The following is a 17,506-nucleotide window of genomic DNA, read 5'->3' on the forward strand; positions in this document are numbered from 1 at the left end:
TCAGCAGAGGAAGAAAATAGAGCCTAGAGGGGTCCGGTGAATTCTCCTTCTGGGTAAATGTGGAGAGGAAAAATCGTTAAAATGCTACCTGCTGTAGAATGGGGCAGATGATGTATACCAGCGTTTGTTCTCATGTATAACATAAGCTCCATAGGAAGAGAATACATAAAAAAAGTGCACTCTTAATTACGTAGTTTCCAAATGATCGTTTAGGTGCTTAAGTTGTGCTTATTGTATATACTCAGAGACATTAAAAAGTTTCAAAATCTGTGTCTGCGTTGATTTGTAAACATTTGTTACATAAAAAAAGCAATTGTTATTTCACAAATTTAATGATGTACTCAAGTCCTAGCTGTGCTTGTTTTAGAACCCAGTGGTGGGTTTTGATATTGGGTACAAGAAAGAAGCAGCAAGGAGTTTCATCTCCCTTGCCTCCTTTTCATTTTCACATACAAAGCTTGTTTAAATCCTTTGGGAAGAAAGAATGAATTTAACCCAATTTTTGTGAGGTGCTTATGTAAATAAAATTCTTTTGTTTGACTTCAAAGCCTAAGAGGACTCTTTAAAACCCTCATTTTTATATACGTTATTTTAGATATATATTATTGTTATGTTTGTGCTTAAGGAATGATGTAAGTGATGATAGAAACTTCTTTGATCTGCCTAGATTTTTTAAAAATCACATTATTTGGGATGGGAAATATAACCTAAAGTAAAGAGAGAAAAAAGGACTGCTGCCATATTTTCATTTCAGAGAATGATCACAGTCACCATTCTTCCTGTTCTAATTTTAGGAAGTCTTATTTTGCCTCTGTTGCTAGCTCCCCCAAAAAGATTTCAAACCCTTTCTCCTGCAGCCTATATGTGGGAATATAATAGTCTTTAAATACTACAAAAAATTGTAAACAAATAAAGATCTTTCAAAAGAAGGTAAGTTCTAAAATGAGGGTCTGTCCTTTGTCCTCCTTCTGTACTCACATGAGGTCCAGTAATAGCTGCGCACTAAAGAGTGATTTGCAGCGAGTCTTGTATGGCTGGATCCATGTGTGGAAGTGAAGGGATAGAAACTGATGTAGGCTAAAGGTCTTTCTTGCAGTGATTTCTTTGGGAACTTAACTTTTCCAGTATTTGCATGAAAGGAACTTTCCCCAGATGGTTTAATCATTGCCAAAAGAGATGGTAGGATATGTGTGTGTTTGCATCCACGCCGCCCAATTAGTTGTAGCTATCAGTGATCAGTGGCTTAACTTGATGTAATGTTTGGACAAAATAGAATTCTGTAATATCACCGGGTCCCTAGGAGGAAGTCACTGCTGATCAGGATTAAGATGAGCATATGGAGCAGTGGAAGATTACTCGCCCTGTACTTGTTCCACTCACTACAGCTGCCAAGTAATTTCTGAAAGCCAGTAAATATATTTATGTTGTTTTCTATGTTTTGGGGGTTTGTACTTTTTGTATAGTGCTTGCTTTTCCTTCAAGAAGCATCATTTCTATAACTAGAGACTCGTGTAATCAGTATATTTGCTAAAAATGCCAAGTGTTTAAAAATTACTTGCTTTGTTTTACAGAACACTTCACCTGCATTATAAAAGTGCTGTTCACTTTATTGTATACTCAAGCCTTGGCAGCACTTTCTGTTAAATGCAGTGCTGAAGATAGGATGGCATGGAAAGAGTCAGGAGCTCTCAAAAAGGTTGGTTAATTTATTAAAACATTTATGAAATTTTGCTTCTGTATTTCTGGTAGGAATGTAACAGATACTTCTGCTTTGCATATAATAATTTGCTTCTGCTTCAGAAAAATCGAGTATTCTGGTTTTGTGTGTGCAATTTTTGCAGGTTTTGGTACGTGATGAGACTTAAAAGCTCCACAATGAATATCTAGTTCCAGAACTGAGTTTCAGGTTTGAGGCTGTATCCCTACAGTTTCACTCTTGAGTTTATTGCAATGGTATTGAGTTAATGCAGTTTTCCTTCCTGGGAAATTGAAGCCTTCCTAGGTAAACCATGGGTTGATCGGATGCACTCCTTTACAGGAAAAGCAGGCGAGCTTGTTGGTAGGGAAAAACCTCTGTCTTTTTCTTATTTGTTGATGCTATTTGTGGCTAGCCATATAAATTTCTCTCAATATGTGGTCTTGAGTGCTCATGTAGTGAAGAGGCAGAGAAGGAAATTTGTAGACCAGGCAGGTAGATATTTCACTATGGTTTTGTTGCCTTTTGGTAGTATTTACAAGTAAAGTGAAGGTGCATAGTGCTGTTTCAGTTCAGCTGATTGAATGCCCATTCCCACCAAAAGACACGGTTCCCTGCACTGGCATTCATTTAATCCTTCAGTAAGTCTTGTGCTCCCTGGATTGATTCCCCGGAAGGTCAGAAGAGCGCCAGTGCCAGACCAAGGGGAAGGGTGGAAGTGTTGGGGCCAGGAGAGGAAATGGGAGCAGGAATACCCCTTTATACAACAGCTGGGCCTTAGATTATGTTGGCTGTAAAATGAAATGCACACTGAGAAGCATGACCTGCTTTCCACACGCAAGTTAGGTTTGTCATACCGGTCGGTCACAGCTCCAAGGTAGTAAAGACAAATCATCTGCTGGCCAAACTGCTACTACACAGGATTTTGTTTTTCTGGTCTTGCATTAAACACTTGCGATCACTGAGCAGTACTGCATTTTGTTAGCTCCCTCCCCACCCCCTTCTTTCAATATACTGTCATTTTTCTTAGAATTTCAAGAACATTTGCTGGAGACTGTTCCTGGTGAGGTTTTTTTTTCCATTATCTGTTAACTTAAGTTATTCCCAATTGATAGATAATTTTGCAGTTTAAAAGTTTGCGGTAGAAGGTATATCAATAGATTAAAGTGTTACCAGCTTATATTCTTTCATAGTCCGTATGATAAGCATACTGCCTTTTTGTTAGTAGCAGAGGCTGGAGTTTTATCTGAACATACGTTTACAATGCTTGATTTTCTATCTACAGTGAGGGGTTTTATTGTATGAAAATAGACTTGGGGCATGTGGTAGGTGGGCTTGCTACCTGTTAATACTAAGATGTTTTCTTACAGAAGCATGTGAAAGCATTTGCTTCACATAAAGCCCTTTGTACTTGGGGCTTGCAAATTATGATAGTGGCTCACATAATGGATTTATGAAGTAGCCATCTCTCTTTAATATTAAAGACAGTCCATTTTAGTGGAATTTTCAGTAGTGTGCTTGTTTTGGATGGATAAGGCTGCGTGGGACATAGCAGCACATTAAACAGTATGTTACTGTGAATGGATGTTGTGATTTAGTGTAGTTCAACTAACACAACAGATTAACTTCTGTCAGTGTGAGAATTTTGACTTTTCTCCTGTGAGAAGCCCATTGAAGGCTGACAGTTTTCCAAGTGGGAGAGCAAAAGAGGTAGGAGGTAGATATGAACACTGCTCCCTGCTGCCTATGTGCTGTACTGACAGCACCTCTCACCCTCCCTTGAAAACATCCTCCTCCTTCCTCTTGCCTGTCTCGTGTAGGTCATCCATGTACAAACGTCCAACTTCTGCCAGCAGCTTGGCAGTATCTGCTTAGGGTGATCTCTGCATGATCCTCAGGCCTTCCAGGACTCCTGCACTTGTTTCCTTGGCTTCTATTCCACCCCAGTGATAATCCACCCCAAGTGCAAGAGCTTTGCAAAAGTCCCATGTGCAAGTTTGCCCTTCCCCAGATGTCTTTCCAGTTTCCTGCTCCTCCTCCTGCATAGTGTTGCTGCCTGGAACCTACGCGTGTGCAAGAGACCCCTGAGCACTGAGGACCGGCCAGTGGTAATCACGTAGCTCCCTGTTCCTCTCCCCCAGCCCTTTGGCAGCCCTTCTCTTCTGGAGCCTAGCCATGGTCTTCACGTGAATTCTTTCTCTTTGCATGTCACAAGGGAAGCTGGTTTTTAGTTCAGGAATCCAAGTTCTTTCTTTAAAGTTTCTTGAGGCCCAAAAAAAAATGCATAGTTCTGGCTGGCTTTTTCCTATGTGCTGATAACAGTGACATTTTGATCCTGGGATGACTACACAGATCATACCTTACTTAACTTTTGTCTGTGGATAACGCCAAGTGAATCTATTTCAGTTCGGTATTCCAGACATTAAACACAAGCTGAAGCCTTCCCTCTCATTTGTGCTGAATGATCAAACAACATTAAGAGTTTAAGTTCTCAGCAGGGCTGAGAGGTGGATATTCCACTTTTGATTCCCGACTTCACTCTCATTATCTTTGCCAGGTGCCTTGTGGTGTCATACGAAGCACACTGTAAATGCCTGTGGAGTAAACTTCCAGGAATAACATAGACAAAAGGTTTATCCTAACCATTGATTTAAATATGAGTTGCCTTCTGGTTCTTAGAGCATAAGCATTAACAGCAAAGTCTGCCTTCCCAATGTTGACAGGTGAAGAGCCCATCTAAAATTAACAATTATAATTGGTGTCAACATGCACTGAAGAAACCAACTGATGAATTATATACATTGTTACGTACTGAAGTCTTTATATATTTAATCTTACCTAGTTGCTTCGGAATTTTGTTAAAGAATTCCAGCAACATTCCACTCCCTCATTGTTTGTTATGTTGATGATACACAAATGGAGCTCAAAATTCACATCCAACCATATTTTTCCTGGGTAGAATTTATTACAACTTAGAAGAAAAATGTTTATGGGAATACTGCTTTCTATTTCTGATGGCTTTCTATAATTGTTGCCTTTAAATGTAAGTGCTATGGCACAAAGTGAAGTGGCTGTTTGTTCTTTCCACTAAATATTTCTTCCCATCTGTAGATACTGTTCATTCCAAACACAATGTTCCATTTTCTGATAGACTCGTTTGAACTTAAAATATAGAGCAAGTGTTTTGTAACTCATTTTGGTTGGTACATTTTAGAAAATTACTAATTTTTTTAATTCGTTGTATTAGAATTCAAATTCTGTCAAAACATGATGTATCCATAAAGTGATTCTTCCTAATTTTAAAGTAAGCATATTTATACTCGCAGAAAAAACACAGGAAATGCAACATTATAAAAGTGTTTTCATAGAACACTCAGTTTAGAACATATGTAACTGAAGTAGCAATTCACATTTCACTCTGTGAGCTAAATGTAGAATTAAATTAAATGTAGAAGCTAAATTCTGTAGAATCATATTTTCTTTTTTTTTTTTTTTTTTTAAAAAAATGCATATCTTTGTAGGCCGAAATTCATGTGTTGATCAAACGGAAATGTACTTTATTGCTGTTACTTTTACAGGAACTTTCTCTCCTTTTCATGACCAGTGCATTTTGGATTTCTTTCCTTCTTATGTGCAGAATACATCCAGTGGAGAAAAATCCTGGGAAGTATTGCTGGGTCATGTGATTAGTGAGCTGTCTAAGGGGAAGATCTATGAAGAGGGAGAGACTGAAGAATTAACAGTGGTATTGGCAAATCTCTTGAGTATTTGTCTTGGAATTTATCCAGCATGTCCCCTTTCTGTTTCTTATTTAAGTTTTTCAGCCTTGTTGTTATAATGATTTTTCTCTGATCTTGCTAAAGACTGCACTACAACTCTTATTTTCTAGATCAAAGCACATCCCTTTGGGACAGTTTGCCCGTGCAAATCTTTCTTTTACTAACATCATATATGGCCAGTGCTGTGTTGAGGAAGTTATTGACAAATACTTCTTATAATTGTGGGTTTTAATCATACATATGAAAGACCTTTCAGAAACTTGAAAAATTGAATATTTAAGTAGAAAAACCATTTATCGAGGGGGAAAGAAAACCCACCAAATTCTTTCAGATTGTTACTGAAATGCTGGCCTGTGGAATGTATGTTTGATGCAGTGGTTTTTTATATAGTACGCTTTAAAAACATTTGGTTCGTATTGGAGTTTCTTACACAGAAGACAACGTATCTGGGGCAGAATTTAGTAATTGCTTCCTTCCCCTGTAGGTAAACCCTGATTCTGTAGAGCGCTATCTGCAGCAGTTCTGCCTGCCTTTCCTCAGGATCACAAGCCTTCTTCAACACCATCTTTTTGGAGGGGATTTACCTAGTTGCCAGGTACAGATTGAGAGGGCCACACTCAAATGTTTCCATTTAAAAGCTAGAGATCAAAAATTAGACTTTTAAGGTGTCTTTTTCATGGTATATATTGTCTGTCCTAAGACTTTTCTTTTTTTTAAGCATCTTTTATTTTATAGCATTGTTCTGCAGCATTGTTTGTCTTCTATAAATTTGTTTTCAAAGCAGTTTCCATGAAAAATGGTACTATATTCTTAACATTCAGCAAATATACATGCTTATTTTGTCAAGTCGTAGATGCCTGGCTCATAAAACACCAACATACTTTTAAAACTTGTCCGGCATTTGCAGGGATGGCATAATTTCCACACAGACTGGAATTCAGGCCTGATTTTGCTTAATGCCTGCTAATACTTGCACTTTATTCTCAGAGACATTGCATCAGCGGACAATTATGTTTAAGTTCCGTGACTGATTTGAGTAGAGTTCGCTATAGGTCAGCTCTCTTGTTTCCTTGCCTCAGAATCATTTTATCTCTAAAATGGCTACAAGCCAGTTTGGGGTGCTAAGCAGGAAGAAAATTATTGGGGAGTTTGGGGGGTTTTTTTGTTTGTTTTGTGTTTTTTTGATTTGTGGTTTTGTGTGGGGTTTAGGTTGGTTTGGGCTTTTTTTTTTCCCCCTGACCAGTTTTCTTGTCTTTTGAGAATCCGATTTTATGTAATCTGGAAACAATGGAAGCTTTTCTGTGTCTCTGAACATGACTATTAGCATCATTGTACTAGAATGTCTTTACTTTTTTAATTGTAATAAGATACATTTTTAATAAACTGTTTAAAAACTCAGAGTGTAGGTATTAATCTAAACCTCTCTGGTTTCATACCTAAAAGGAAGATGAAGAATTCACAGTTCTTGCAAGCTGCCTGGGTCTGTTACCATCTTTTCAGTCGGCTCATCAGTTCACCAGTGCCTCTTGTCTCGATTGGCCAGTGCCAGCGTTTGACATGGTATCACAGTGGTGCTCAGAATTGGCTTCATTTGCAGATAGACATCCAGATCAAGTAAAGGTACGTAGCAAAACTCCTTCTTCTGAAATAACGCTGATGTGGAAATAGCTATTTATTGCTTGGTTCACTATGCGCATACACTGTTGTTTTGGATAAGGATCTGAGAAACTGACTTGTAAATGAGAGAGAAATTGTGTTCAGAAATATTAGGGTTGGATTGGTTAAAAATGGAAATAAGAAAACCTATCTGGTTTTTGTATGATTGCTGGAGACAGAAAATAGAAACACTATCCTTAGATGATACTAAGTGCACCTGAAGCCTATCAAGGGCATGTAACAGAAACTTTTCTCTTTTAAGAAAATACTTATCGGAAGTTTTTTGTGCCTGTTAGACATGAGTGATATTTTTGAGACTCTTTGGTTGCAATACTGAAAAAGATCAAAAGGATAAAAGCTGTTTAATAGCTGACGGATAAAAGATGGTACATGTTCTCTGAAGGTTAAAGAAACAATACCAAGACTTGAATCGGTGCAATTGGAATTATCAGTCGTGAAATGGAAATGTCTCAACATTATTGCATTTTTTAATGAAGAAGCTGCATCTCAACAATGCAGGTCCCCCTCTCCTACGTTTCTGGTGTCAAAAAAGCAAGCCAGATGCATTCTTGACTCTGCAATACGATCTGTACCTGCCTTCACATGTTTGCGGGCATGAATTAGGCTATTGTGAGTGAAAATTTGAATGCTCAGATTAATCTCAAAATACAGTTGCTGCCAATCTGATAGGCATTTAAGAGCGATTGCAGTGAAACTGATAGTGTTCTTGCCATGATTGAAAAAGGAACTGGGTACAAATGCAGTTTTCCTTTTTTTTTTTTTTTTTTTTTTTTTGAGGTCATCCACTCTTCAAAAGATTTTACACCTTGCAAGAAAGATCCCATCTGACCCTTATGCCCATCAGTTATAAACCCAGTAAAAATGAGTAGGTTGAAGTAAAACACGTTACTGTCTTAAAAAAAAAAAAAAAAAAAAGACCAACCAAAAAATCCCCATAAAATAGGACAGTGCTTTTAAGAGCAAAAGAGAAGAGTTAGGTTTGAAACCAGTATTTAGGTAGTGCCTGACTTACCAAAATTTGTGAGTACTGGTAAGTTCCTAATGGCCTCAGAATTTGTGTGTGCAACACAGCTTTGGAATCAGGCAGATGTCTTCAAATATCATTTACAGAGCCTAACTTCAGTTCTGTTTTTGAAAGTTTCAGTCTAAATTTTAGCTGGGAGGACAGCTTTTCACAGTCAGTGCCAGGGTTTGGCAGCTGTGTGGTGATGTTGCCAAAATGACTTCTTAGGGCAGTGAGTGGGAGTCTTCTCTTTAGATCAGCTTTAATCCTCTTGCTTTAGCTATGAAGATTTTTGTGCTTGAAAAGTGTCGCATTTAGAAAATGTCCTTGGGAAAAGCCTAGTGCTCATCTTGCACCCGTTACAAAAGATGAAATGTGACCGCAGTTGGGGAGGGTGTTCAGCCAGAGGCAGGTGACTATTGCAAGGTGACTTTGGACTTCTAAATTTGTGAAATGCAGAAGTAGTGAGGGATTTTTAAGCTGCATGCTGCCTTTCTTTGGTATTCTCTTTTTCTTAGAAAAAACAAATGCATAAATGAAAGTGCAGAACTGATACATTTTTCTTATCTTATTTGTAGGCTTTGCTTATCCAGGAGCCTAAGTGGGACTTGCCACGCCTCCTTCAGTTGCCTGAGAATTACAATACCATTTTTCAGTATTATCACAGAAAGACTTGTACTGTTTGTACCAAGGTTCCTAAAGATCCTGCTGTTTGTCTAGTTTGTGGGACTTTTGTATGCTTGAAAGGACTATGCTGCAAACAACAGAGTTACTGTGAATGCGTACTGGTAAGAGAGGGTTAATTCAAATTTTGTAATTGATTCTCACACTCATGGATAGTGTTTAAGTCCATTGCTCAGTTTTGACAGTTTTCTTTCCAAAACATATAAGGAAGCGACCTTTAAAGGTCATCTAGTCCAACCCCCACTAATTATGTTTAGTGCTTGTTTCTGATGGATGGACCTAGACTGGATTCTAGAGAGCAATTTTATTCACCTTTTTAAGCCCATAGCCTATTTCACCTGTTTGAAAAACTCTTAGCAAGCCGTTGTGTGTAATGTTGACACATAGTGTTGATTCATAACCAATTGAAGTACATTCTGATTGCTCATATATTATTTTAATTTTCCCTCATTTTGTTTCCTTGCTTGCTGCATACATACCAATGTATGGGTTTGTTTGGGTTTTTTTCCTTTTATAGCGTACTTTCCGATATACCCGACCATCTACTAGTGATCTACAGACTATAGCTAGATAAGCATCATTTTAAGGCCTTCGACTTTAATTCAGTAGTGAAGTTTTCTAGTCAGCATATATTTAAGTTCTTCCTGGAACCTGAGTTGGACAGCATATAGTGTTGTTTTCCTGTCTATGATAAAGGTTTGCATTGAGAGCTGTTGTGTTTCCTACCATAGAACAGTTAGTAGAAGGCTGGAACTGCATGGGCTTTACAAAATTACAAGGGCAATTTTTTTGGGAGATATTTACCACTGGAGCATAAAATCAAACCCAAAGAAATTTCATAGGGACCTTGGATCTTTCTGGAGTTGTTTGAACTCACCTTTCTCTCTCGTGCTGCTGATGTGGTGGGATAAGGAGGGGTGGGCAAAATTTAAAATAGAATTAACAGTTACATTTAAGGTGTCAGGCTTCACAAAATCACAAAGTTAGAAAACAAAGAATTAAAAATTGATGTAATTAATTATATTTTATTATAGTTGGTGGGATTATAGCCTTTAACTGTAATAAAACTATAGAGGAAGAGCATGTTCTTTAATTGCTAAAATGAGTTGATTAATACAGATCATGCCATTCATAGAGATGAATGAAATATTGAAGCAAGCAAGAATTATTAAAAAAAATTTTGTACTAGATTTGTAGAGCCGTAGACTAGATCTATGAGCATGGATAAAGAAAGCAAATGTTTAGCAATAGAGACTATTGTAAAAGAAGGAATACTACTTTTTTTTCTGAATACTTTCTCTTATTCTTGCCATCTGTAAAAAATACTTGGTCATGCTATACAGTTTGCTCTACAACAACAAATTCAAAATATTGTAGAGAATATTTTTGCTCATTTTTGTTAGGTAATTCTGGTTTTACATGATAACGAAGATCCTCCTTTTTTGAGTAGGAAACCATTCTTTTATGTGAGTGTTGTTAGGGCAGCACAAGACATGGAGTTCTAGTTTGGAGAATTCTGGGGCAGGCTATCCTTTGTCGAACTGTTTCTTAGTAAATAACATGTCTGTTATTTCAAGCAAAAGTAATTGCTGTTTTTTAAATCCTTTTTGTTATAAAGTTGACAGACACTAACAGAATCTTTGCACTTTTCCCTTTCTATACCCATAATATTACAGCATTCTCAAAACTGCGGAGCTGGGACAGGAATATTTCTTTTGATTAATGCGTCTGTAATCATCATCATACGAGGCCATCGTTTCTGCCTTTGGGGTTCTGTTTATCTAGATGCGCATGGTGAAGAAGACCGAGATCTTAGGTAATGTTTTCATTACAAGTGTAATTTCATTATAAGTTTCATTGTTGCTCCTCTGCGTAGATCAACTTTATGTTATGTAATACATGCAATAACAGACAGTAATAGATCTCTACCTTCCTTGAGTGGAAAATCCCCATTTACTGCAAGTTGGACTGACTTTATATTTTTCTTGGTGTTTGTTTTGTTGTGGGGTTTGGGTTTTTTTTTTGACCCAAAGGTGGTGTAATCATGATCACTGAGTTACACACACCAGGCACCCAACAGGCAGATTCCTCTGTTGCTATTCCCAATACAGTCAATTCAGAGTGTTGTGTTGGGAAACACTTCTCTCCCAAAGTTGTTTGGCCTTTAATCGAATGGTGCAGCGGGAAGGAGCATAGCTTCCAAGCTACGCATGCCTGAGAGAACAAGAGATGTTTTCTGGAATCTCCTATCCAAGAGGGAGGAAGGGAAGTCTCAGCAGTTATCTTACTAAAAGCAAAACCAAAAGCCCCTCACCGATAAAAATGTATGCTTCCCCTGGGAAAAAAGTTGTATGGGTATCGTGTGTTGATTATATAATGAAGCACTTTTCCATTCATTTAGCATAGTAACCAATTTTTTTTTTGTTTTTTGTTCTTCCCCCCTACAGGCGTGGTAAACCTCTCTACATATGCAAAGAAAGATACAAAGTACTTGAGCAGCAGTGGGTGTCTCATACTTTTGATCATATCAATAAAAGATGGGGGCCACATTATAATGGCTTGTAAATCATCATCATCATCATCATCTACGCACCATATCATTGCTGTTACCATGAATGAATGCATCTTGACTGACAATAGCTTTAAATGTATGGGAGTTTAGCTCTTTGGCTCGGGGTGGAGTGGGGTATGGGCGTAAAAGGGAAATGGAACTTTGTCAACATGTGAAATTTTTGCAAAATTAGCTGCTGTTGCTACTAAAAAATGATACAATAATTTGCAATTAAATCCTCAAAACGATGTGAGCAATCTGATTGCACTCAGTAGTCCATTTTTCTTTTGTTTTTTTTTTAAAGCCCATTATTGTTAAGAAGCACAACTTTTATCTACAGTTGTTTAGAGGCTCCAGGGATAGCTGTCAGGCTTTTATTTTTCTCTGTGTGGAGTTGAGTTTTTAGCAATTTTTGCTAAAGCAGTGTATATGTCTACTACATCTACTAAATATGTTGGATAAAATTTCTTGGCCTTTTTTGTGTTGGTTTGAGGTTTTTGCTTGATATGCGTTTGTAATCAGACAGGATTTGTAAAACGATTGTGAGACTGCATGGTAACAATTGGTCTGAAAGTTGAATTTTAATGAGTATTTCACTTATGAGAGGTCTATTGAAATATTTCAGGCATTACTGAAAAATGCATTCTCAGGAATTTCGTTTTTTTTTTTTTTCTCCATACATAAGTGAAATAGCTGTAAATTAGGTATCTTGTTGTTCTCAATGTAATCCAGAACACATACTCTTTTGTTGTTGTTGTTCTTTTCCAGAAAAGAGATTTTTTTTTCCATATCAATCAAATGAACTGTTAGTGATAACACATACAGAAATTCCTGTATATAGAGAATTTGTATGGCATCCAACAACCATAAGCCTGCCTGTCATTTCAAACCAGCTGTATGCTTCAGAATGATTGGATTGGAAATGTGCAGGCTATTCTGCAAATGAAACAATTTTGTATCTTTCCTGTCATTTCAGGAGGTTCCTCTATATTGTATTTGTTTAGAGTAATCATTGTTCTTTCTGCTTGGTTTCGTAGAAAGGAAAAAAAAAAAAAATCAACAGAGATAGCCTAGATGAACAACCAATGCATGTGCAGCCTCACTGGATGAATGCCAAAACAGTTTATGCTTCGAGGGCTAAAAAATTAATGAGAACAGGCATGACTGGGCTAAACCCCACAGTGTAAGTAGGTAGGAAAGGTTATGGTTAAATATTGGTATGTCATATATTGCTACTAAGTTTTTCACAAGCATTGGACATTTGTTGGCTATTTCATACAGTACTACCAAGCAGTTCCTGGTAGTTTTGACTTTCATAGCTTGCGTGTAAAATAAAATTTATATGTGTAAAATAAAAACATCTTATGATAAAACTACATATACAATGAAAACAGTTCCCCAGTGGAAGTCATTATCTAGTGAAAAGTGTAAAGGGGAAATAAAATGACTGTATAGCAATCAAGGAGAAGGGACAGAAGGAAAAAGTAAGTAAATACAATGAGTTTTCCTGGATACCCACAACTCAAAAAAACCCCACAATAAAGAATGCTGGTTTTTATACATACATATAAATATATATATATTTCAAAAGTATTGCAGTACTTCCTGTAAGATTAGAATTACTCTGTTTCACCAACTAAATGGCTATGTCTTTTCCAAAATATTACTTTTTTGATACTGTATTATAAGTTCTGCCTGTAATATTTTTGCATTGCTCATTATGAATATCAGGCCATTTTGTAAGTGTGGTTAAAGAGCAAAAAGATTCTTTACATCTCCAGCATAACATTATTACAGGGCTCATGAACTTGAGTAATCTGTAGTTTGAAGCTCCAATGCTATATTTACAAGAGATAATGTATCCAGAATTTGATTACTGTGTTTTATTTAAAATGGAATGTTCTCTGGTTGTGCATATGGATGTGAAGTAAAACTATTAGCCTTAACTTTAACATTTGGGTATTTCATAGTGTTTATTTTGGTACTGGTGAATTAGTCTCCAGTCAATTTAAAAACAACAACAAGAAAAAAAATCACTCAGTTGAAAAATTGTACTTGAATATCCTTGCATGCTGCTAAACAAGAATTTTGATTTCCCCCGTAACTTTTTTAATCCTACTTTATTAAGCTAACCTTGAAAAATAACAGGTCCAAACTAGAGTGGTGTGTGCGTGTATTACTCAAATGTTCTGGTGTGATATCCTGTATGAATGATCATTTAAGTACAGTACATTACTGTAGAATCTAAATCAATCTTTATAACACATCAGAAGAGTATAAAACTAGGAATACAGTAATCGGCATTGTAAGATATGTTAATAAAAGTCTACTGTCAATCTGCGTGTTCATGAGATTTTTTCTCTATCCCAGTCATCCAAAATATAATTATTATTGAATTCTGCCCAGTAGCCAGGCAGTTATTTAAATGTCAAAAGCTTATGCATGCAAAGTACTTTGCATAGAGAGTAAATCTGGTATTTTTCTTTTTGTTCCTTACACACAGTCATGTATTGTGTATTAGTAATTTGGATTAGTTTACTTTACTCATAACTATACCACTTAAAGTTGTGCTTAATTTTATGCCAACTATTACAGCATTGCTGCTGCAAACTGCTAAAATTAAAATGCTGAGTTGATAAACTGTACTAGGAAAACCATGCTTGATCTTCTCTTATGTCAAATCTGTTTCTGGAATAACTATTACTTCAATTTGATGAATGTATATATTTATGTATTAAATTTTGCCTTTTCTGACCGTTGAGAAATTTGATGAAATGGTCTCGTTTTGACCTTGACTTTGGGACAATGGGGACTTTTTTTAGTGGTGGCCTGAAATGTTCAGTGAGTATTTTCATCACCTCTGCAATAGGAATCTTATGTAACTCTCAGCATCTCACAAGCAAATGACATTTTTCCTTTAAAAAGAGGGTTGTTTGCTACAGCATCCAATAAATGTTATTCTTTACTTCAGAATCCCATGAGATCAGTTTGTGCTGTGTGTATAGCTGACAGAGGAGACGGTGAGTTTTGTGCTGATGTTGATACGATTTAGATCTAATTTTCATCTAACCCAGATTTGGCAGTCCTGCTTTTCACATTCTTTTCTCAGAGGCGGGGGTAATTATGAATGGAGCCTGTCTGAGCATTAGCCTACATAAGAATGAAATTCTGTTTGCAAAGTAGGAAAACCACAGGGATGAGCTGACCCAGTGTATGGAGGTTCACATCTCTCAATTACCAGCTGTGGGGTATGAGGGAGCGTGTGTAATCCGAGGAGGCTGGCTCTGCGTGACAATGCGTGTTGCATGGATCCCTCGCTGCAGTCAGCAAGATCCACGCTGCTGGTCTGGAGGCCAAGAATGTCTCCTTTTGGTAGGGCACAGTGCCCCGAGCACCTGCTCTCACCTTTTCTCAGAAGGGCAGCTGTTGGCCTGCAAGTGCTCTGACACCAAGAAGAGCCCCAACTGCTGCAGGTTCAGCCTTGTGAGTTAGTGTGCCTCTTCTGCCCCTATAATGTCCTGTCGCTGCAGCTGTAATCTTGCTAGGTTGTACTAGCTGTTAATTCCTGGAAATGGATGTCCTTAAATAGGAAAAGCATATTCTCAGTGAAGTCAAACACTTCATGAATTCTTGGCTGTATAAATGGCCAGGGTGTTCTAATAAATTTTAAAAATCCTTTTAATTGTTAGGTTTTTGTTTTATTCACTGTATCATTTGTAATTTCTTATCACTAATACTGTTCAGGAGATTTAATGCCACATGCTTCAAATGTTGTGTGTTTCTTTGAAATATTATGGAGAAAGCAAAATTGAATCATGTTAAATAAATTACAGTTTTAAAAAGCTAATTTTACTATCCTAAAAGATGAGTTTTGCCATGTACGGTTTTGCATGGTACAGGAAAATGTGGAAAAAAAAAAAAAACCACACTCTTTTGAAAAGCATTTTAAATTTAGCTCTGAGTCCCAGTTAAAATGCCTCAAAATGAGCTTTCATGAAACTACTGTTATTTGAAAAGCCATTTCCTGTAATTCTGTCACTTGATGTAGAGCAGGCTGGTCTCTTAATTCGTGAAAATGGGAGCTGGTTCCATGGAAACCCCTCACATCATTGAATGATTTACTACTCGATAAACAACTTATTATTCCTTTTGTCTTTATCCCTTTTATGTACCACATGGATGGGAAACCTTTCCATTTCCACTGAGTATGGAAACAAATGTTTAAGGACTGGAGCTAAAAAACATATTTTTTTTTTTTTTTCCAAGGACTGGAGCTAAAAAACATTTTTTTTTTTTTTCTTCCACTACCTGCTGTCATGGAGCACGAATTTTCTGGGAGAAAACTGTTTTCCTGTAAAATCAAACTCCCTCAGTCAATTCCTTTTGCTGCCCATGATGTCTGTTTTATTTTAGCTACTGGAATTGCTCACATCTCCTGTTACCTAATACATTTCCCATCATAGCACTGCTTTCAACTCATGACTACTGAAGTTTTTAATAATTTTGGCTGAAAGTTATTATGCTGGGTTTATTCCTCATGGTTGGATTTTTAATTTTTTTTAATGTTTCAACAAAAAAAAAGCAAGATACCTTTCAGAGATTAAAACTGGAAAAAAATGAAATATATTGTTTCCTTCATTTTAACAATAATTTTTCTAAGTGTTGGGTGTATCTACTGTCTCTGTGCTTTGCCCTTAAATGTGGTGACCAAATGTGCATGGGTCCCATGTTAAAGTAGAGCAGCATTTACCAAATCAGAACAACATGTTCTCGGGGATTACATCTAAGTACTGCCAAATACCTAAAGCAGATAATGAGCCTTTGTCTGTTTTTCAGGTGTCAAGGAATATCCTTTGCACCTGGCTCTTGAAGCCACTAATACAGTTTGCTGTGAGAAGTGTTGTCCTTCTGTTTCTTTTAAAAGCCGGGGCTCTCTCCATGTAATGCAGACACTTTTTTTCATGCCTTTGTTGTCTCCATATTGTATATGCAACTTTGTGTATTGTGTAGTACTCCACAACAAAAGAACCCTGCAACTGTATAATAATACTTTGCAAATAAGATTGCATTCTCTGAGTGCTTTATGCTGGGATAGCCAGGGGGTACAGCTTGAAAACTAGTTTGTAGAGGATGTGGCTGCTTTCTTGCTTTATAGTGCTAGTCATTTTAGATTTGTTATACATCAGCTTTGAAAACTTAAAATTCATTTTGCATTTTGTCAAGGTATCTCCACAGACCATAAAAGATACTGCCTGCATTCTAGGACAACTTCCCATTGCTTTTGAGAGAGTTTAGTACAGAGCTGCTGTTGTAATCTCTGTAACATGGTACTTGGTGAGAACTGCTGGTGTGAAGTTACGTATCATATAAACTATAGACCTGCAGGTTTTTTTAAACTAAGATTTTCAGGGCAGCTGAAGGGACTGTTGAGTATTGTTTCATTTAGGTTCTTTAGCTGTCCACTTTAGCCTGTTGGGTTTTGTCTCTCACTTAGCTCATAAGCTCCTTTAAGACACGGAACACCTCCTGTTTGGTTCAGTAAGAAAATCAAGTGCGTGCTGCTCTATAGTGGTAGATCAGCTGGTGTTACAGCAATCCAGGTAGTAGGATCTGCCATCATCAAAGAAATATAAATGTGCCTGTGGGACTTAAGTGAGAAACATGCTTTCTGCATGTTTTCATGCTTTGCTGCCTCCAACCTCAAATGTCACTCCTTCCCACACAGATATTTTGGCAGTAATCGAACTCACCAGGAAATTAAAATTGGTTTGCTTCCCATAGTCACCCATGACTCTGGACATAATGATACTCCTTCAAGAGAACATCACCTTTTTTTTTTTTTTCCTGACAGAAGCTGCTATCTCAAGAAACCAATATATTCTGAGAGTCAAAGATGCTTATTGCCTTTCATAAGTCTAATGATGTATTTGTACACTTGATCCTTTCCAGCAGGTGACTGATGTCATTCAAATAACCTTCAGATACCTGGCTATTCAGAAATGGCCACTTTATCCCTACTTGGATTGGTTGGTGTTTTGTTTTTTTTTTTAGTCCCATAACTGGTAATAGCAAGACTTCATAAGGAAAATTTTCCTTATACAAGGAAAAAGAATATT

At 37.0% G+C, this 17,506-nt stretch overlaps 1 protein-coding gene across 16 annotated transcripts in view; it reads left to right on the forward strand.

Moving 5' to 3' along the window:
- Positions 1–13,726, forward strand: part of UBR3 (ubiquitin protein ligase E3 component n-recognin 3) — a 117,771-nt gene extending 104,045 nt beyond the window's left edge. For 14 of the 16 annotated variants that reach the window (XM_035896256.1, XM_035896258.1, XM_035896259.1 and 11 more), the window contains 7 exons: positions 1,572–1,696; positions 5,334–5,441; positions 5,960–6,070; positions 6,919–7,095; positions 8,734–8,943; positions 10,516–10,655; positions 11,287–13,726. In XM_035896256.1, the coding sequence (XP_035752149.1) occupies positions 1,572–1,696; positions 5,334–5,441; positions 5,960–6,070; positions 6,919–7,095; positions 8,734–8,943; positions 10,516–10,655; positions 11,287–11,404 (989 nt within the window). In that variant the 3' untranslated portion in view covers positions 11,405–13,726. The remainder of the gene's footprint in view (positions 1–1,571; positions 1,697–5,333; positions 5,442–5,959; positions 6,071–6,918; positions 7,096–8,733; positions 8,944–10,515; positions 10,656–11,286) is intronic. The other 2 variants (XM_035896257.1, XM_035896263.1) reach the window with 2 other exon arrangements.
- The last annotated feature ends 3,780 nt before the right edge of the window (positions 13,727–17,506 follow it).

The sequence above is a fragment of the Egretta garzetta genome, unplaced genomic scaffold (assembly GCF_000687185.1).
Source record: "Egretta garzetta isolate BGI_Z169 unplaced genomic scaffold, ASM68718v1 scaffold16, whole genome shotgun sequence".
Lineage (NCBI taxonomy): Eukaryota > Metazoa > Chordata > Aves > Pelecaniformes > Ardeidae > Egretta > Egretta garzetta.